A 22,042-nucleotide genomic window follows, 5' to 3' on the forward strand; every position below is an offset into this window, starting at 1 on the left:
AGAGAGAATGTATGGCAGTGAAGTCAGTTTTCTCTGTGCTCTTCCCACGAGCTTTCCAGATGATAGAAAGACAACTTGGCAGGGCTAACAGATCTCTGAGGTCTTATCAGAGCTTTATTTCATGTTGTTCTCTTTTGGATGCAGTTGCATAACCATGAAACAGAAGCTACATAACCTAGAAGGAATTACCAAAACAGCTATTACATCGTGCATATTTTCTGGTGTAATTATATAAATATGCTCTATTATTTATAAAACTGCATCACTGTGTTTCTTTTTTTTCTGCACTACTAAATTTTGCTCTTAAGACTTTCAGAGCTGTTTTTTGAGCATGCAGATTTAGGACAGCACTTGTCTCAAGTGTAACATTAAATATTAAACAACTGTTTCAGATTGCAGCAAAGAGAAAAATCAGATGACAGCCAAATCTTAAGCCATAAAATTGAAGAGGAAAGCAATGAAAACTTCTCAATTCATCATACCTGCTATTTTGAATATCTTAATGAGCTATGTATAACTTTTTCCTTCCTCAAATAACTTCTTAACCACAGTGCTTGCTTTTCACGTAGTTGCTTCAGTTAAACTCAAGAAGGGCAAGAGCACTTCTTAAAAAATTTTAATTAAACTGTATAATTCCAATTACATTCATCAGGCTTTAAGAAAGTGCAGGAAATTACCATTAAAAGAGATCTTGGGAGGCAGAATAGTGGAACAGTGAGGCTGCTGCCATCAAATACGCTGTTACATAGCTTCATATGAGATTAGTTATCAACATTCAAGATAAGTATGGATTTCCTGGGGAGTACAAACTGAAGAAGAGTTCCACTGCCTGGATTCTGAATCAGTGGAAGGCATGCCGTGGGGCAGAGCTATGCTCTAATTGTATTTCCAGTCTGCTCTGTGTTTTGGTTTTCCACATATATGTTTGTCATTTCAAGCACAAATAAATGTAGGATTTATTAAAGCTGTTTTTTTAAAATATCTTTAGTAGGTGTAAGAAACTGATTGCAACTAGGAATAGCAATTCCAAATCTGAAAATTTGGAATCTCTGAAAATTTGCACGCTTTCTTGACAAGGGAGGTCTTGTGTAATCTACAGAGGTAGAGAGACATTGAGTTTTGCAGTGTGCTTGTTGTGTTTGGGGGCTATATATTTAGTTGACAGTTGTCAATTTTTAGTCTTTTTCCTCGTAAAGTAGCTATGCTGAGCTCACTCCGCTGGATGGCTTATTATGGTGAAAATGGCATCTTTCTGAGACAGAGCATGAACCTGCTGTGCTGGGCTCCGCAAAATGTGTGTGTTTGGGGGAAATTGCTGTAGTTCATTGCTCAAACAATTCATTTTTATTAGCTGAAGTTTAATTTTACTTTTTGGAGCTGAAACTATTCTCCAGTGGTGTGCCCCAGGGATTGATGCTGGGGCCTGTCCTTTTCAGTGTCTTTATTGATGATCCAGATGAGGGCATTGAGTACACCCTCAGTAAGTTTACAGGTGACCCAGAGTTGGCAGGAAGTGTCAATCTGGCTGGGGTAGCGAGGCCCTACAGAGGGATGTGTACAGGCTAGATCACTGGGCTGAAGCCAATTCAATGAGGTTCAGCAAGACTAAGTGCCAGGTCCAGCCCTTCAGCCATCGAGGCCCTGGAGCAAGCCCAGAAAAGGGCAACAAAGCTGCTGAGGGGTCTGGAGCACAAGCCTTATGAGGAGCAACTGAGGGAGCTGGGATTGTTTCATCTGGAGAAGAGGAGGCTCAGGGGAGACCCTGTTGCTCCCTGGGGAGGTGGTGGATTCACCAACCGTGGAGGTGTTCAAGGAACATTTAAACATTGTGTTGATGGACATGGTTTCATGAGAACTATTGCTGATAGGCAGATGGTTGGGCTGGGTTGATTTTCTCTTTTCAAAACTTGGTGATTCTATGATTCTATGAAATTTTAAGGACACAGCAGCATGGCAAAGGGAACCTCATCTGAAGTACGCTTGAAATCTGTGAAGTGCTTAGTTAGATGCGCACTTAAATAGTTTTTGCTGAATTGAGCATGACTGGATATATCAGCTTAATTGGCAGAGGCTCTTCAACTTTTCCATTGCCTTAGTGTTTGTAACATGCTGAAGCATATTTAAAATTTCATTAGTGGCTCAACATTAAAGAGTTGAGGGGTTTTGAAACTGTATTCTGGATCAAGAATGCACTTACGTGTTGAACAAGCACTGTGAGATCTGTTGCTGTGCTCTCCAGATGCTTTAGAGTATTCATTTTTAGACCACATTGGAAAATAAAAATTATTCCAATGGAAGAAGCATGTTCTACCATGACTCTTCGCTGTAGTGTGTCACATCCATACTTGGGAACACCTGGCCTAATGAGCACCAGCCCAACCTGAAGAGTTACCCTAAGAGGTAGGATGCAGACTTGATCTCACTTGTGCTAGGTTCAAGCAGACCAAGCACAAACCTGGTTCACTCGGGTAGTTTTGAGGATGTGATAGTGCAGGGCTAGAGTGAACCTTGTAAACTCTATTTCAAGCAGACAGATCAAGTCTTCCAGAACACTGGCTCATTGAGTGCTTGCATCTGGGTTTGTTGGATTTAAATTAACCTAAGAGTCTTTTCAAGGAGTATGCTTTGAGTGTATTTGGGTTATTCAAATTTTCCATCTGCGCAAAACTGACTGAAGTGTTTGAAGTCTGGGGGCCAGAGCAATCCTCACAAAACAGAGCGGTTTCAGCTGTCCTCTCAATTAAATGTTAATTGATGCAATAGTCACCCAGAATGGGGTGCTTCACCAAATGTACTCCACTGTTTTGTGTTACTGGGCCAGTGAGTATTGCTGGGGGAGAAGGGGAACAAAAGGTATCTTAATATAAACCTTGTGGTGCTTTTCCTTAGTTAGCTGAGCTCTGCTACTGGTGCTTCTTAACTTTTGTTACGTACAGCAAAGAAACAGTGGATGTGTTTCCTATTCATAACTTTCCTTCCACTTTACTATATCAGTGGGTTGCAGTGAGACCTGAACAGAGGGAAAAAGAGATATATACTGCAGATTGTGAATAATAGATTTAAATAGAGTAATTGGTGTGAAGGAATTGAACTGAGAGCTCACCTTGGACAAATATCTTTTGCATTATATGTGTTTATCTTTCCTCTTCTGGACTTGTCTCTGTGATGTTTGAGGCAATTGTAGAGCTTTACAACAAAATTCCAGTCCCTGTCCTTCCTCTCAAGTCATAGAATATTTTCTGCCATATAAAACAGCTTCATTAAAAGAGATGGTCCTATACATTGTAGTTTCATGGCTAACAAACAATTCAGAGGCATGTGAGATGTAACAAGACAAAAATGAACCTAGATTTTACAAAGCCTGGCAGATTTTCTTACTGTTGGGCTACTGAATAAGAGAGTTTGAGGGAAAACTAGGACTGCTCATACACCAGTAAAAGCATCAAGATAGTTCTAGATTACTGGCTCTGCACCACGGTAGGAAAGCAGGTAAAGAAATACCTGATAATACCTGGTGTGATTCTAAAGCAAAGTGATCTCTGTGATCTTGTGTAAATTGTTATTGGTACATCTACCAGTTAAAGATGTAGATTTGTATCTTTTTTGATTCTGTAACTGAAGCTGAAGGAAGTGACAGCCATTGATTTTTGTCTATTTGCTGTATGTATATCTCTTCCGATTATAATGCCTCATGAGTGGCATTTGTTCTGTGAATGATTTTACCTGTTGGCTTAATTTAATGTGGATTTTATAGATTTCAGTGCATGTTGATTTGTAGATAACTCGGATCTAAATTTAGGTTTAAAAAGACAGTTATGTATAAAGCATGTTGCTAAGGCCATTGATGTTAGCTGAGCAATAGTTAACATGTAACATTTACTCCAGTTTTGAACATAGTTTCTTAGCTGCTTAAATCAGGTATATTCACTTCATAATAAAAAACATTTTAATAACTTAAAACTAATTTTCTCCCAAATCTTTATGATTGAGCTTGATGCCATATGGTATTGAATATCCCTTTGACCAGTTTGGACTGGTGTCTTGGCTGTGTCACTTTCTCTATGCACTCCTTGTCCTCCTTGATATCAGGGCAGCATGAAAGGCAGAGAAGTCCTTGGCTCAATGTAAGCACTGCTCATCAACAACTAGAGCATCAGTGTGTTGATGGTGGTATTCTTATCCTAAATCAAAACCACAGGGCTAGCTTCCCTGGAGAAAATTAACTCTATCCCAGCTGAAACCAAGACTTATTTGACCTTGGGCGGTGGATGTTTTACTATAAATTGCAGCAAGAAACTAACTACAAGTAGAGGCAAACAAGATGTGAAACTACTTGGAACTTCTGTGTGGGTATTGACTCAGGCAAAGTTTTTCTTTGAAGCCCATGAAAAGGCAGCAAGCTGACTGATACAAAGCAATGGAATGAAAGTCCTCAAATCCTTGCTGCACTGCTTCTGCCAGAGCTAGCTGATTAATAATGGCAAAAAAGCTGGGGGCCAATTCTGACTTAACAGTTTGATCGAGCCAACTGTTGGTTCTCTAGTTTCTGCAGATGTTGTTTACTAGGAATGAACGTTTTGCTTTTATTTTTTTAATTATTTAAGTTTGACCTGTGTATAATCAACAAGCATTGAGAGTGGTTAGGTTGTTATCTACAGATCGTTTAGCTAGAAAGATTATCACAGTGGAAAGGGATAATAAAAAAATGAGTGAAAATGCTCACCCGTGTCCTGGGCTCAGAGGAAAACTCCAAAAGGAGCCATCTCCAGGAAGAGATCCTTCCATGGTGGCAGTCAGCCCTTAAATGGGGTCTAAGGGAAGTGCAGCCAGGCTCCAGCCCTTCTGGTCACACAGCTGAATTGCCTTCACCTGTGTCCCATGGCTGAGTCAGTGCTTGCCTCAGGTGATCAATCAGAGTTTCAGGCCATGATTCAATGGTTCCCATACAGACCTGCTTTTTCTATGACCTAATTCTGAGCCTTGCTTTATTCTGATAACTAGCTCACACAATTTTTTGGGAGGGTTGAGGGGAAAAAAATAATAGGAAAGAAGACCAACAGCACGTCATCATATATTGTATGTGTATATCACCTGTGGAGCACTCAAACAGTTGGAGCAAGCTGATGGTCTTTGGCAAACCCACCTTTTGGCTCCAAAAGCTTCTAAGCTCCAGAAATTCTTTGGTGAGGTAGTCCAGGATTTTAGCTTAGATCTGTGGCTGTGGCAGTACTTTGGATTGTGAGTGGAATGGAAAATCATTGTTTTTGAATTTGCAAGACTTAGGAAGGGGTCTCCTCATTCCTCTGAGATGCTAGCTGCAGTAGGAAAATTGTGAAATAAAGGTGATATTGAGGGGATTTTAAGTGTAACATACCAAATCCTCTGTGTGAGGGATCTATCATACATATATATGATCTATCATACGTATACATATATATGTGTGTGTATATATATATATATATATATATATATTTTTTTTTTCCAGTGGCAGTCTTGAAGCTTTCACTGGAGGAAGTAGATGACTTCGAATTTAAACTGCGGGTTTCCTAGCCATAGAACTGGTCTAATGAGAAAGATGTTACCCAAATAAAACCTTGCTTCATGCTGCTATCCATGCAGTTCGTTCCATGTAGTATGAAGATTTCTACCAGGAGACCTACTCTCACCTCCACCTCCCCTTCACCCCTCAGAGTACTCTCTTTTTGTAGTTCTTAATGAAATTGCCATCATGTAGGCTGTGAGCTGTGTTGCTGGTGATACTGAACCCTTCAAGGGATTGGTATTTATATAATACCAAATGAATAAATAATCTCTGCAATGCTCTGGAGGTTACAGGATAAGAGACAATTTCTGTGCAGCTGAAGTATCGCACTTTTAAATCTCACTGATATTCTTACGCACTCTTGTATCAGCTTGTCATAAAGCTATTTATGTCTGATAAGTTTCCTTCTAAACACTTGTAAAAGTAGCTTTGAAGAGTAAGATTTGAATTAACCTTTTTTTTTTTTTTTTTTTTTTTTTTTTCCTTAGGAGTGTTTTCAGGTTTGAAACCATTCCAGTAATGTCTGAATGCACTTTGGTGGCAATTAGCTGTAAGCTAATAGTTTTGCATGTGGACAGAAAGTTATCCTGTAAAATACATAATTGAGAATGATTCACTCAACAGTATTGCCTCACTAATGAAGCTAAATTTCATCTTGCTGTGAGTGTTATGAATAGTAAGTCATTGGTATTTACTTCAAGCATATTTGTGTGATTGCTCCAACCCTCTGGAAAAGGACAAGGGGGAATGGTTTTAAACTGAGACGGGAGGTTTAGGTTAGATATTAGGAGGAAGTTTTTCACTCAGAGGATGGTGACACACTGGAACAAATTGCCCAAGGGGGCTGTGGATGCCCCATCCCAGGGGGCCTTCAAGGCCAGGCTGGATATGGCTCTAGGCACCTGGTCTAGTGGTTGGCGACCCTGCCCACGGCAGGGAGGTTGAAACTAAATGATCTTTGAAGTACTTTTCAACCCAGGTCATTCTATGATAATTCTATGGGATGGGGGGGAAAAAAAAAAAAAAAAAAAAAAAAAAAAAAAAAAAAAACCAAAAACAAAACCACGCAGGGATTCCTGTAAGAATTTGCATTGCATAAGGCTTTTCTTTTACTTTCTTATACTTTCACTGACCTTTCTTTCCTATACCAGTAACTGGTCAGAAGGTAGGTAAATGCTCAGTATGCTGCCTTATATTGTAAAGGGGAGACAGCCATAGTAGCAAGGATGAGTTCTTAGGTCATTTGCTGAATTCTCTCCTTCTGTGTCATTGTTCTCTTTACTTTTAGTTTGTCTCTGAAAGGAGACTTAGAAGCCCAGCAGTTATTTCATGTGTGCTTTGGAATAGGAAGCTCTCTAGAAAATGTGTAGCTAGGAATCTTTCTGGAAGCAGATATAAATTACAGATATGTACCTATGTTCAACATACCTATCTGATGCAAATGCTCTTGCTGAAACTAAGAGTGAATTTCTGGAATCTGCTCTGCTCAGTTCCTCCTTGCTGTGTGTTATGCTTTTCATCACTGAAGACCATATTTTGTGTGCAGCAGTCTAACATTGCCTGTTGAGAGCTGAATACAACTTCTTATTATTGTTGTGCTAAATAGGAGGTCAGGTCCTGTAGAATAATTGCAGTAAATCTTTCTTTTTATCTGATTGCTCATTAACTCTGGAGTATCAGAAGTGATAGCAATCCTAGACATTAATTTTTTATGTGAAAATCAAAGTTCTTTGCACACAAGTGGCTTAATGTTAATGCTGCTCTCCCAAATAAGAGGCCTTCAAAATGAATCTCCACAGAACCAAGTATAACACTAAGGACCTCTGAAGCAGAGTAACAATGGAACTGGGAAGTATGGAACAAATGTTTAATTTAAACAAGTACTGAATTGTCACCTACTGAAATAAGTTCTAATTACACACACAAGTATTTTAGTGAACTAGAGTGCAGTTTTCAAAAGAAACAGTGTTATTAGAATGGAATTAATGAATCCCAGCTTCTTACAGATCTCTTTCATATTTGAATTCTCTGCTTAGTAATAACATTACAGTTCTTCCCACTTAGAAGTGATGAACACTGTCTTGGATTCTTCTGTTTTCCATAAGCTTGTAGGTTTTCTAGTATTTAATAACACATGGACTTCCCTGCAACAGACCTGTGAATTGTCCTTTGTTCTCTATTAGTAGTTTTTACAAAACTTTTCAGAACTTAATTATCCTTGAAAGATTTTTCTCCTGATTTGAAATTAAATAATATTTTCATAGGGTGGGTGGGAAGCTGGGAAAAAGCTGGCAGATGAGCAGAATGTTCGATAATGAAAGTTGTAGAAAAACAGCCCAGAATTTTGCTTCTACTTCTGTTAATGTGACCAGGATATGTTGGGTTGATGGTGCTGTAAGTAATGGTTTGTTGAATTGTGTAAAGCTGGTATCCTAGAGTTAATCTATTGTACCTTTTGCAGGTGGAGATTTACATTTTACCTTTATATATTTACCTATGGAGTACGGTTCCTGAAAAAGGTAGGCACTTGCGTTATTATGCTTTCATAACATGTCACAGACTCTTCTGCAACCTTACGTAGATATAATGTAGAGCACAGGCATAAAATTGAGATCCACCAGGAACAAAAAATTAAAATTTAATTTGCATTCATAAAACGAGTTGCCATTGGCACTGACTGCTTAACAATAAATTAATGGAACAAAAAAATCCATGGATATTGCAAGATGCCTAGTTCACTTTATTACTTTTCATTATTGACATTAAACAGGTAGTAAGACTTACTAAAGTATGCAGGTCGGCTTTTGCATCATTCTTACTTAAATTCCTCTGGCAGAAGTTGATTTTTAATAACAAGCCAAATCTATTAGTGATTTGATTTATACTATTTTTGCTTGTTCTTTGTCTGGTGTACTTTGGAAAGATGTATCATGAGGTTTCCTATCAATGGTATGTTTCTGGTGATTTAAAACAGAGAAGGACATTAATAGCCTCTAATTGCCCTTACCATAGGTCCATTAACCTAACCATTTGTTGTTATCTGTATTTATGGTGCAGATTTTTATGGCATTGCTAGTTCCCTGAGGTTTTGTACAAGTCAAGCAATATGTGTGTAAACCTGAGAGATTGAATTTAGGGGAATGTGTGGTCTCAGTGTGTTTATGTAATTTTGACTATTTGTTTTGTGCAAAAAATTGACTCAGTAGGTTGTATCCTACGTGCTTCTGGTGATCTGTAAACAGAAGTATAACCTGGGGTTAGGTGAGGGAGAGGAACACATCATTTTTACAGTTGAGATTCTTGAGATTATCTCAGATGATTAAATTTAGTGCCAGCAGGACTAATTATGCCTCTGTGCAGGGAAGGGGCACTGGAGCTGTTCTCAGTCACTTAACAGTGGTTGGCCTCAGATGCAGTGTGTGTGCTTGCCTTCTATGTGGACCCAAGCCATGTGCTATGCACAACCTCTTCTTGAATACTTCCACTCTCTGTATTTCACTCATGCTCCATGATCCTAATGTTCTGTTTTCTGCTTTCAATTTTTCCCGTGATTGGGAAATCCGAAAATAGTCTTAATGATAAGCAATTAATTGGATGTTGCCACCATGGTGAATGCTGTGCACTTCACAGTTGGCTTCTGACTTATTAGGATGCTTATGCTCAATGCAGAACAGTTACTAGACAGTCGTATTATTCTAAGAGTGTTTGAAAGGAAGAGTGACTGTGGTGCAAAAGAATTCTTAAAAGTTTTTATTTTTTCCTATGCCTGTATTGTGTATATTTTTTTTTCTGGCTTGTTGGCATAGGCACAGTAGTATGTATGATGTAATGTTTTCCAGCTCACAATAGAATTTTAGGGAGCAGTGTGATTTCTTTAAATCAAAATTATTTAAATATTTTACTCTCGATAGTATTTCATCCAGCAAACAAAGAATCCTCTTTGAAGTAAAGCAGCCCTTTTCTTATTTTTCTTTCAAACTCAAAGTGTTTTATTTTGTTAAATATGTTGTAAATGTCTTGAAACGTGAGGAAAAAGTATATTTCTTAAGAATAGTTTTCGTATAAACGTAAAAGATGCTTCAGTGATTGCAGTGGCCATAGACCAGAACTCTTCCAAAACTATCCAACTTAACATCTTTTGAGAGGATGACCTCACGTCCCTCATGGTTTCAGAATTACTCTTTTTTTTTTTTTTTTTTTCCAGCAACTTCTCTTAGTTTTGTTCTTTCCCACTACCTTGGGGAATGAGAAAGACAATGAGTAATATTTTTATATTAGTCAACTTTGAGTTTAAAAAAATGAAGGCAATACTCTCTGAATCTGCTAAATAAACTGAAGCCTTACAGTAGTGAGGCAGCAGCTTCCTTGAAAGTATCTGCTCTTGGAAAAGCCTGCATATTAACACTTTTAAAGACTGAAAAGAATACAGTGAATACCTATTTAGTTACAAATCATTGTGAGCAGTGTCTGCAGCTTGAGATGACACACAGATTGTGAGTGTCTTCCAGTTCAGTATATTGCTGCAGCATTAGATTGATATTACACGAACAGCTTGTTTACGATGTAATTATGTATATTTTAATTATTCATTTTTACCCAGTATTGTAAATGAGTCTCACATCATTTTATGCTATTGTCATTATTTCAGTCTTCTGCCACATATACTTAGTTCTTCCACATAGGACTGTACACAAATTAACAAAATTATGACCATATATATTTATAGAATATGTGTGTGTATATATATATATATATATATATAATTTGTCTCATCTTCATAGTAACATTGTGTAAGTAAAAGAAAATAGAGGCTTTTTGCTGTGCATCAGACACCAAAGACTTCACTGGATCCACTTAGGGGGGACATCTAGATTTGCAAGAATTAAAATCCAAACCAAGCAAGCCAATTTGCCACACTGGTTTTCAAGGTCCTCCTTCTAGTAATCCTGTCACAATTTTTTTTTTTCTTTACAAAGAATATATTGCTTGGAAGTATAGAATCTTGTTGAAAAATCTTGTTTAGCAAGTTGGTGCAACCCTCTCTCAACTGATGAATTGATTTACAGAGTGCCTGGGAGATTGTCATGGAATTTCAGAAATGCTGTGACTGCATTTCATTCCTGATTTCTGGATATGCTGGCAGCAACTTGTTTGTGTCTCTCAGTAGTGGGGCAGAGGTGGTTAAAACTAGAAAATGGTAATGACTGACTTGTGGATTTTTTTGAGCAGTTGTATTTGCACCGTCAAGCCACAGTAATCTGCACTGTGCAGGATGTGCCTTTCTGCTGTGGGAAATAACATCTCTTTCTCAAGACTGTTATACAGGGTTTTCCAAGTGTTTTCTCCTAATACCAGCTTTAGCTGCATGGTTATGTTGTCATGGCTTCTCTTTTTGTGGCACTTTCATCTACTGTTTTATAATTTTTGCCTAGAGAGGAGTCTGAGAGGAGGCCCCATGGTGGTCTACAGCTTCTTCACAGATGAGCAGAGGGACGGGTGCTGTTTTATGCACTCTGGTTAAAGCAACAGGATCGGAGGGAACGGCATGGGCTGTGTCAAGGAAATTAGGAAAATGTTCATCACCAGTAACTGAGCACAGGAACAGGCTTCCCAGAACAGTAGTCATTGCACCAAGCTGGATCCAGTTCAAGGAGCATTTTGACAATGCTCTCAGAGCTATGGTTTGTGTTTTGGGCAGTCCTGTGTGGAGCTAGGAACTGGACTCGATGAGCCTTGTGCCACATCCCTTCCAACTCAGGATATTTTATGATTCTGTGATAAATTGCTGATGGTAAAGCCACTGATCTCAGCTGGTGAAGGAAAAACTATGTGAAAGCCTATGCAAAGGCATCTGGAGACTTGGGGTGGGGGGGCGGACCTAGTGTTTCTTAGAGGTTTTGAAATGTGAATCAGCTCGTGTACAAAAGGCTGTCCCTAAAACACAAATTCCAGTGTCTCTTTTATAGTTTCTCTGTTGGCTCTTGGATTACCAAGCAATGAAATACTCTGACCTCTGTATTCTTGTCCTTCCCTTCTGACCAGTCGTGGTCTTCTTTTAACCTGTTGCTCCTTTGCTTTGCTGCTTATGCTGTTGCTAACCTACTGGTTGCTTTTACTCACAATTGACTTTCCTGGGTTTGAAGGTGACATTAATCTTTGCATGCAAGACTGGTATGGAGACTGTCAATTACTTAAGCATTGCAAGTTTTGAGGACCTTTCCAATGTGCTGGCCCCTTGCCCAGAGGCTAATTTCACTTTCTGGACGGACTCTTCCTGAAAACACATTTCTTATAATGCCCACAGGACATGAATCATTACTACTTTGTCTTCTGCTGTCACCTTCCCTTTTAGCTATATTAGGTAATATTACTGCATCAGTGCAACGTCAGCAAAAGAATAGACTTGTATTTCCTTGTGTACCACCAAATCACTTGAGGAAACACTAAGAAGGATATGGTGCCAAACCACCATTCTTGCAAAAAGTGTTAATATGTCTTCAGTGGCTTTATACAGCTGACAAGCTTATCTAGTTGATTTGGGAAGATATGCCGATGTTTAAAAAGCAGTAATTAGATAATGAACTTATCAATCCTGTTTTAGTCCTGAAACTCTGGGTGTGTCTCTCAGCATGGCACACATGCTGACATTAATTTATTTTTAGAATGGAAGTTTTATATCTGCCTTGGTTAAGCATCTAACGTGGAGAAATATGCATCAGATTTCTGCTTTGCTCCTCACTTCCCTACCCGCAGGCACATAAAAGCTGCAATTTAGAGCAGCTGTATATCTCTTCAAAATGCCATTGCAAGCTTGTTTGCATTACTCTTCATTTCTGCAGTTAGTGGCTGATCTGGATAAAAAGAGATCTGATGATTTACTGCACCCAGTAAAGCAACTTGTAACTCCTGGTAGTAGCAACTGCAAGTGATACGATGTATGAATTTTTTTGCCATGCTGTAATTGCTGAGTACGTTGCTGGAAGTATTGGAACTTCCTTATCACTGAAAGCCATCTTCTTATCAAACTGTTCTCTTGTTATGTCATTTTCCACTGTTAAAGGTGGGAGATGGGAGAGGGGAGAAGAGCTCCACTTCAGACCTTCTAGAACTTTTTTCTTGAAGCTCTTAGGTGTTTGAAAAGAAGACTATGAAGTGCTTATTCTTACCTGTGTGCTAAATAGGATGTGGCCTGTTACTGCCCTAATGTTTCTGTGTGCACTTAGAGAGGACTTGGCTTTCTAAAGCTTTTTTTTTTTTTTTTTTGAGAAAGGATGGCCCATTCAACTGCTGAGGTGAATTGGTGTGTTCTTTGTTTTCCTGGATCAGCATAGCAACAGCAATGCACATAGGCATTTTGGTCCTAGGAGATTTGTAAAACCATTGAAAATGCCACTTTGGATTGCTTGTAAATGAGAACCTTAGACCTAATGTCAGACCACCTGTGTTTGAAATGCAAAAGAGAATTTTTTACTTCTTAATGTGGTGACTAATATTTTGTTTGCTGTTATATCTTTATCTCTTGACCCTAGAGATTGTTAACCTCTGAAAAGTAAATAGCTATTGATTCCCACAGCAGTAATCAACTCTGTAGGATTTATATTTGGGGAAAGAGGTATCTCTGGAAATTGAGTTCATATCCTGTGGGAAGTAAGAAAAGATGGGGACATGGAATATTTAATTGGAATAGTGTCTCCTTTACCATTCTGGTTTTGGAAATTTTCTTCTGTTTAGCAGTTTTGCAGCTATTCTAAAATTTGTCATCAAACTACTTAGTAGCTTCACTGTATGCTGTCTTGCATCAATTTATCACTGATGTTTCACCTTCAGTTTTCTTTAGATTCTTGCTGTATAATCAATGAATATACAGATGTTATAGTTATGAAAATATACCAGAGAGTTTAGCTAAGCAGTTATTACACCAAAACAGAATAGATAAAATGCTTACCCATATCCTGGGCTTGCTAAGAAACTCCAGAGGAGGGGATCTCCAGAAGAGATCCTTCCCCACTGGTAGTCAGCTCTTAAATGGGTCTAGGAGAGGTGCAGCCAGGCTCCACCCTTCCTGCAGCACAGGTGAATTGCCTTCACCTGTGCTCCCAGGGCTGACTCAGTGCTTGCCTCAGGTGATCAATCAGAGGTTCAGGCTGTGATTCAGCAGTTCCCATACACTTGCCACCCATGTAGATAATTTATTTTACTTTTAGGGAGTTCTTCTATAGTCTTGCTATAGAGAGAACTTATGTTCAGATTTGCTTTTGAATTAATTTCAAACATTCCATTCCTTCCCAAGGAAGTATTTCAAAGTCATCTGATCTCTTTGGCCTTTAGGGAAAAAAAAAACTTCTTTAAGACAGGATTGCCAGGCATTGTTCTCTCTGTATCCTGCTCATCTGTACATCAGGGCTGTTTGCTGACTCTTTAAAGACTTCTGACCAGACTAATGGTATAGCTCACGTGCTCTCTGAAAAATGAGGAGTTGTTATTACTGTAAAATTACTACTGTATTGTTCTGTGCATTTTTATCATTTAATTTTCCTTTAAATGGAAAGTGCTCTTAGATGACAAAGAAAAGAATATTGCATTCTGGCCGTATTATTACAAAGTCATCTGCAATACTGTGAAACTTAGACTTAATTGAGTCACTTCCTATTTTAAAGAGCAAGCGCGCGTTTTCATTAATGTGAAAGGGAGATTTCAATGTAATCAGTTCACCTGTTTCTGTTTTAGCTGTGTAGTGTCTCAGCAGGCTAGTGGGTTGCACAGCATACAATATAGATGCTGCCCTGTGCTGACTCAGTAAAGCAATTTAATTCCGCCACAAATTATTTTGCCTAAAAAACAAGCAGTACGTGAGGCTATTCTTTGACACTGGTGTTCTTTTTCATTGATTGTTCCTGCAAACAATATAGCTGTGAAGCTTAATTGTACCTCTGTGAAGCCATGGAAGGTACGGATTTGATTGTTTACTTGTTTCTCTCTCTTCCTGGTCTGGCTTATGAAGTTTTGGAAAGAATAACCTGACCTTGGAAAGTTTGACATGTTTGAGACCTCTGATATATTCTACCTGCAATGCAACATTTGTTTTCTAGTCTCTTTATCTGAACACTGACCATGGAAATCTGATGGATTATCTGACGATGAGTGGCTGAAGGAAGGCACCTTGCAATTCTCTTGGAAAGGCTGGCTTGTTATAAGAGCCCTCTTCCCCCATGCTCAGTTTTTCTGTATAGTGCAGCCCAGAGTTTGTTGGCACTGGAGACAGCATGACCATTCTGGGGCGAAACTTCATTTTATAAAGACTCTCCTCTTTCTTTTCCCATATATTTCTCAGCTAACTCTTATTTCAATATATTTCTCTTACATTTCGTTGTCAGATCACTGCACTGCTTCTCAGCCCTTCCTCAACTGCTTTAATTAGTATGAGGAATGGATTTGGGATGCTGGGAAGACTGCAGGTTTGATGTGGTCCTATGGACAACAAGAGGTCTGCTTTGTTTCCTTCCTTTTCCATTGCCATCTTTGTACCATCACTGTTCTGTATTATCTACAAATTTTCCCAAAGAAGCTGATAGCAGTACATGGCCTTGATTTAATGATCTTGGTCAGTAGTCATTTATGCCCTAGCAGAAATGCACCAGATTTCTCATCCTTCCAGGAGTTATTTTTTCCCTTAATTTCTCAGAAATAGGAAGATAATCTGAGGAGTTTTATTTTGGTACACCACAATTTCTGAAGTGCTAACAGGAGCAGGGCTGAAAGAAAGTAGAAGGCTTTTTGAGTGAAACAGGCAAAATGAGAATATCAGTGATGCTCCTATTCCAGCAGTAGGGCACTGCTGGCAGTAAGACTTTCAAATACAGATAATGATGAGTGATTCTACAAAAGCAAGGGAAGGGAGAACAACACACTAATTTGAAAATATATCTAGAATTGAATTACATTTTGTTTGGAATTCAGCTGGCAATATTTAACTACCACTGACATCAGAGTAATAAATGAATGCTCTGTAATCAGGAGTTTGGAGAGTAAAGCTGATAGCGAGCCATGCCCAGTCTCATCAGTGCTCGCACCTTATGCTACTGCATAAGCAGCCTGACTTCCTAAAAGATAAGGATTTTTCCATGTTCCGTTTATAAAAATAGCAGATCCAGATAGAATATTTCTGGAAGTGATTTAGTTAGGCAACCTTAGGATTAAAATAATTTAAATTCATTTGGAAACTAAGATGGTTCATTCATACCTATAGCAAAGCATTTAGAACAGTACTCTGCTATTGCCAGGGGCTTTTCCTGTTTTGCTGTTCCGATGAATGAAGCAATCTTTTTTTCCACAGCTAATTGCACTTGAGGAAAGAGTAGACATTTTATATTAGAGCGGGTTATTAATAACCCAACTGGTGCTTTGACTTGCCGTTATTAACTTGAACTCACTATAGAGGCAGTGTCTTGAAGCAGAATATCTTTATCCACATTTAAGCTAGTGGGCCTTTAGATCACTACGTATAAGAGCTTTGAGTCATAAAACTGCTGTTTTACCTTTTAAGTACAAGGAAAAGGAAGCTTGCTAGTTAAACAAATACATTATTGGTAGTTCAGTAAGCTTTTTTTTTGTTTTTTTTTTTTTGTTTTTTTTTGTTTCGTATTTCCTTTCTGTGTTACCTCATCATTTTATCTTAAGGCGTTCACATCATTCCTGACTGTTGATGGTCTCAGTTTCTGGCAATTAAAAATGACAGACTTTAGCATGGGAAAACATTCCTTTGGGTTCAAATCTAATTCAGAGTATTGCTTCTGTTTTTTTTAACTGCTGCTGTCTTAAATACAGTTTCACCAGGGATTATATGTATTTTTTTTCCCCACAGATTTACAAATTTAGGAAAACAAGAAAGGCAGCCAGTTCTCTTACCCAGTTACTGTTTGTTGTGCACAAAACTTAGTGTTCATGTTAATCCAAAATTTAATTAAGTTTAGCACCAGCGTAGTTCCTCTGCTCTCATCTCTACCAGCCACTCTTCCTGTTACTTTTTTTAGCAAAATGAGTTGCATTTAAGAGCAAAAAAATACAAATGGATCAAATAGATCTGAAGATGAAAAATGGAAACACCAGAAAGTTTGAATTTATGCGCAACCTAACAGGAGAAGAAAGGGAAAATCGAGGAGGAAATTAACATAAAAGGTCGTGTAGACTTAGCCAAAATAGTTTCCCAAATCTGTGAAGATGTCCATCTTTCTTTGCTCAGGTGAAGCAATTGTTCTCACAGACACTGAATCGGAACAAAGCAGGAAAGAATTTCCTTCAAATGGCATTCTTATTTTTACATTAGCATTTTCCCCTATGCTTCTGTTATGTTAGAGAAAATTGCAATGAGAGATTCTCTTCACTGGGCTTTTTCCCAGGCACTACTGAGTGCTTATGGCATAAAATCAAATACACCAAGAAATAATTCACTACAAAAGACACCAGCACCTTAAGTGTGAATTGCCCTGATCCAGTCAATATGACGTCAAAAAAAGGCAGCAGGTATCAGGAATGGGAGTGAAAGGAGCTGTTTTAGTCAATCCTTTCCTTTGTTGCTTAGATTATGCCTTGTTTTAGCTGTTTCCACGGATGAAATTGCTCAGAAACTGCTCCCTTTCTAGAGACCGCCTTTGGTGTAGCCAAAGATGGGGGCTTTTAACCTGTCCATTGCAGAAAGCTGTCTGGATGAAGCTCTACTGCCACAGCCATCATGTGAGACTTGATTGTGTGTCTGTGAGTAGGCTGCTTGTTATGTCAAGGCTTTAGTGGCAGCAATGTGGGGAGATCTCTGCCAAAAGATTTCCTCACCAGCTGCCTGTGATGGCAACAAATGCTCTTGTATCCTCAGGGTTTAAATCTTGACCCTGTAACCTAGAGAAGTTCTATTTCTATTTAAAAAAAATTGAAAATTAGACATTGCAGTATCTTGCTGACTTTCAGACTGTCAGGGATCTGAGACCTTGCTACAATGTGCTGATGCTAAACTACAGAAAAACACTGCAATTGCAGGAGCAGAAAGTGGAGGGTGTTGTGTTCTGGTTTTTTTTTTTCCATGCAACTACCTTAACTATCTGGGTTTGTGCTTGGAATCATACCTCAGTGACGTCAAAAAAAGGCAGCAGGTATCAGGAATGGGAGTGAAAGGAGCTACTCTCAGGAAGAATTGTTTTGTTATTTGAGATAGACTTCTCATTTTGGGCCATGGCTCCTTTATGGCACGCAGTGAGTCCTGGGAAGAAAAGAAGCTCACAGGGGATTCCTAAAAGTCAGTGTCAGTAGGAGAAATGTAGGAAGGGATAAATGTTTCCCTTCTACAAATAGCATGGAAGTCAGCAGCTGGTCAGCATCAGCCAGAGGTACTTTTACGGCAGAGCAGCCACAGATAGTAACTACAATTACAGAAAGTAGATGTGTAATGGTAAGTTTAATTGTCTTTGGATAACTGAAGTATCAGAGCCCAGTGCTCTGAAAATCCAGGAGCTCTGTAGAAGCTGCATCCTGCAGGAAAGCTCCTGCATTCTGAGATACTACAGTTCAGTACTGATCTTGGAGCATTACACAGCTACTAGGAGTGAACTGACCAATTATCTGCTTTAATAATTCCTTCTTAGGATTTTTACTAGTTACTTAAGTGTATGATAAGTCTTTGCAGTTCGCTCCCATGGCAAGCTATGGTTTACCAAGTGTAAACTTAGGCAGTTTACACAATCTTTTTTCAAAGTGATTCCAGGACCACAGTTGCATGTTGCCTATCCTAATAAATTCAGATGTCCTTTTAGATGCAAATTCTAGGTTAATTGATGTGGTCTGGCTCTGCAATCAAAAAACTCAAGGCAACTGTAAAGCTAACAGATTTACAACTGCTTTGTTTCACCAAAGGCATCTGGAATGCTCTGCTGAATGGCTCTATCACATTTTATGCATTCTTCTTACTGTGCACATAGTGACTACAAAGTATGAGTTGTGTCACTAGGAAACCTGTTATGCACAAATGAATTGGGACTTTAGCCCAGCTTCTACAAAATTTATGTAGGCCTTCAGCTGCTGTAAACCATCAGAACACCACTGATTGCCCAACTTCATGACGAAAGAAGTTTTGCTTACTAAAAAGCAAGCAGAAGAGGAAGTGCTGGAACAAGAAGGTACTCAAATGAAAACAAATTAGTTGATGGCCAGACTTGCTAGTAGGACTGTTGGCTGGCTGATGAGAGGAAAGAGAGGAAATGCTGTAGCTACCAGCTTCTCTCCAGCTGCAGAATTCCTTGGTTCTGTTTAAAGTGTGCAAAATTTCATTCCAGGACATCTGAGTATCACCTGCAAGAAATGGTGCAGGCTTCTTTTCTCCCATCACCTCTACCCTTATGTAGATGTTAGAGCCCTTTTCTATAACTACCTATTTCTTTTGCTGTTTTCATTTTAAAATACTGCGGAGTAATTTTCCACATAATTTCTAAATTGAAATTGGGATTATCAGCACAAGACCAACGTACATTATATTTTTAAAGGGGAAAGTGGATGTATGTGGTACACTGAGTTTACTCTGCCTTTCCAGATATAACTTATGTAAATAAATCCAGATTTGTATTCATATTTTTCTAAAAATAATTTTGTGCACTCATACATTTGCATCTGAAATGTCAAGAGCATCATTCAATGATTGTTGTTAATCTTGGCCTTGGAGCGTGTCCTTCTGTTTATTTTATTATTTTGAGTTCGTAGAAGTATCATTTTTAATTATAGTTGGAAGTCAGCCCTGTAGATTGCTGAGGGGAAGGGCTGAATTTTCTGCATTACAGAAGTGCATTTTTCTGATACCTTGTTTTTGCAAACATAAAGCACTAAACTCAAGAACAATAACAGTTCCGTAAAAACTTATGACAGTTTGCTTAGTCATAACATATGAAAAGAGAACCTTAAGAGATTCACTGGCAGTGTGTCATGTTGTCTTCAGTTATGTTGTGAATGCCAAGAAATATGAATGATTGCTTGGGTCGTTAAAGAATGATGAAAATGCTATTCCTGTTGTGAGAAGGAAACAAAACCACGCATCACTAGAAAGAAGAGAATGCAGCTTGATACAAAATATTCTAGATTCTTCTGTTTTCCATTGTCAGTTCTTGCTGACAAGAAGTTTTGTGGGTAGGGGGAAATGTGTCTCGTTTTGATCTATAGGTATTTAAATACTGGTCCCTGCGGAGAGACTTTTCTGATGACTCCGCGGTTCATCCTGCCATAAACAAAACCAGCCAGTGCCATCAGCTGCTACGATTGTGCATAAAATACCTGTCACAGCAGCCACTGGAGGCTGGAAGCTGTCTGATAGAATTTTTAAATGGGTGAGAGAATTTTTAAGTGGTATGATAAATACCTTAGTAGCAAAATAAATACAATCATAGCAACAGGTGATGTTACTGTGATTCATATTCTATCTTACTGACGTTGGTTTTTGAAGCATGACGAGAAAAACACATTTCTAGGTGAGTAGATAAAGTTTCTGAGACATGTTAAATATGAAGTCCTTGGAGGCTGGGCAAATTTAGTGGAAGGCAATCAAAAGTTGACACAGAGCATTTTGGTTGTTCCTCTGCAAATCTTCTAAATATTAAGGCGAAGTTGAATTTTCTTTCTGTTGGAGATAAAGTTGCTGCAAAATGCTGATACTTGTTTAAAAAAAAAAAAAAACAAAACACAACGAACTTCACATCCTTGTAGAAAATTAATAAGTAAATAAACTGAAAGAGTTATGGTCAGAATATTGAGCCTGTTGTCAACCTCCGAATGATCATGAATGTGCAGCTAATGCTTGAATTGTCATAATGAAGCCATGGATCTGCCCAGAAGTTCAAAATACAAGTTAATTTTCCAGTTGAAACTGAAAATGATACTGCTGATATGTGCTGTGTGTTTCCAGCTGCATAATTTCTCTGGGTAATCAGTTTGGATGGCTCAAAAATGTTTAACAGGAATGTGTGTGTCTCATCGCCAGGATATCAAATGAGTTTTTGGTTGAGAGAGCCTTTCCAGAAATCTGACACAGAGTGAGGGTTTGAAACCTTATATTCCCCAGTCACTGTCCTGTCTAAAGTAATGACACATGGTGGAGGTCTTGTTTTCAGCTTTGTCACTTTATACTGTTAACCCAGTAAGCTCTATTGCTGAGTGCTGCAATGAATAAGATGTGGAGCAGTTTTGATAAGTGTCTCTCAGCTGCCCAGTACTTTGTCGAATAAACTTGCCATCAGAAGTCACAGAAGCAACATTAACTGTATGACTAGGATAATTGATTTCAGTAAGGCAGCTAGCTACCTGTAGGTGGATGGAGACACAGGCTAGTGCTGGTCCAGTTTTTGTGTGGTTAGTAGAATCTACAAGCCTTGCCCCTATTCGTAACTGTTTTACCCCAGTGAGGCTATTTAAACAAGGATTCTAATTTCATTTTGCTTATATAAAGTAATGGCAGAGTATCTACTCAGCATTTCTTGGGTATTTTTTATTTGAAGCAACGCTTGGAATATATTCAGAGAGCTAATAAAGAGGCTGAATGAGTAAAGGATGCTAGTTACAATTCAATGCATTTTGCTTATTTTAATAACATATCAATACACTATTTATGAATTATGTTACCAAGGAAGAGCTTCTCATTGTTTTCCTTTATTGTTTTTCCTTTGAAACAGCATGTATCTACTCAGCTATGACTTGTTTTACAGCAATTAATATCTAGGAGTTTCTTCTGCAGCAAAGAAAAAGAAACACACTGTATTTGTTTGTATGTTGTGCACAGGAGCAAGGGTTTTTGTTGGTATGGATTTTTCTTAAGAAAAAATGATTGCTGTAATCTATCTTTACACTGATCTCTGTTGAGCCAAGAAAGAAGAAGGGGAAAGGCCAAAGGAACTTAGGGCCACTGTGAAATTTGAATCTGAGAGACTCACTTACTGACAAGTCTCTCGGCTTTAGCATAGTGGAGCAGTCATTTTCGCACAGCAGTATGGTGTCTCTAGAGTGGGAAACCACAGAAGGATACTTTGGGTTGCTAACAAGGTGATCTGACTTTCTAATGTCAACAGCCATTCAGCTTATCATGCCAAAAGGCTGCATGCATTGTAGAGGAAGAAAAAAAAAAAAAGTAATTCAAGTAAATCGCTTTAAGTGAGCACTTATTCAACTAAATTATGTGCAAGAGGAATGTTTATTAACATATTGAATAAGAATAAAATTGGTAGGTTTCTTAACTTTAATTGTAAAAAAAGTGAAGAGTGAGATACTATTTAATTTTAGTATGTTGAAGGTCAAATAAATAAAGTTAATTATGAATAACTTCCACTGATGTTATGAAAGGTGCTGTTAAATAAAGACTGTAAGTGGAAAATTTAAAATGAAGTTTTGAAGTCTCCCCTCCCCTGCTGTTGCAATTGTAGATAAGCTGTAAAGCTTGGAATATGGTGGAGTGTCCATCCCCACAAACAAGAGATTGCAGGCAGA

General features: G+C 38.4%; 1 protein-coding gene across 7 annotated transcripts in view; it reads left to right on the forward strand.

Moving 5' to 3' along the window:
- Nucleotides 1–22,042, forward strand: part of CERS6 (ceramide synthase 6) — a 114,793-nt gene that overhangs the window by 53,636 nt on the left and 39,115 nt on the right. For all 7 annotated transcript variants that reach the window (XM_048952336.1, XM_048952342.1, XM_048952343.1 and 4 more), the window contains one exon: nt 8,004–8,061. In XM_048952336.1, coding sequence (XP_048808293.1) covers nt 8,004–8,061 — 58 coding nt within the window. The remainder of the gene's footprint in view (nt 1–8,003; nt 8,062–22,042) is intronic.

The sequence above is a fragment of the Lagopus muta genome, chromosome 8 (genome assembly GCF_023343835.1).
Source record: "Lagopus muta isolate bLagMut1 chromosome 8, bLagMut1 primary, whole genome shotgun sequence".
NCBI lineage: Eukaryota > Metazoa > Chordata > Aves > Galliformes > Phasianidae > Lagopus > Lagopus muta.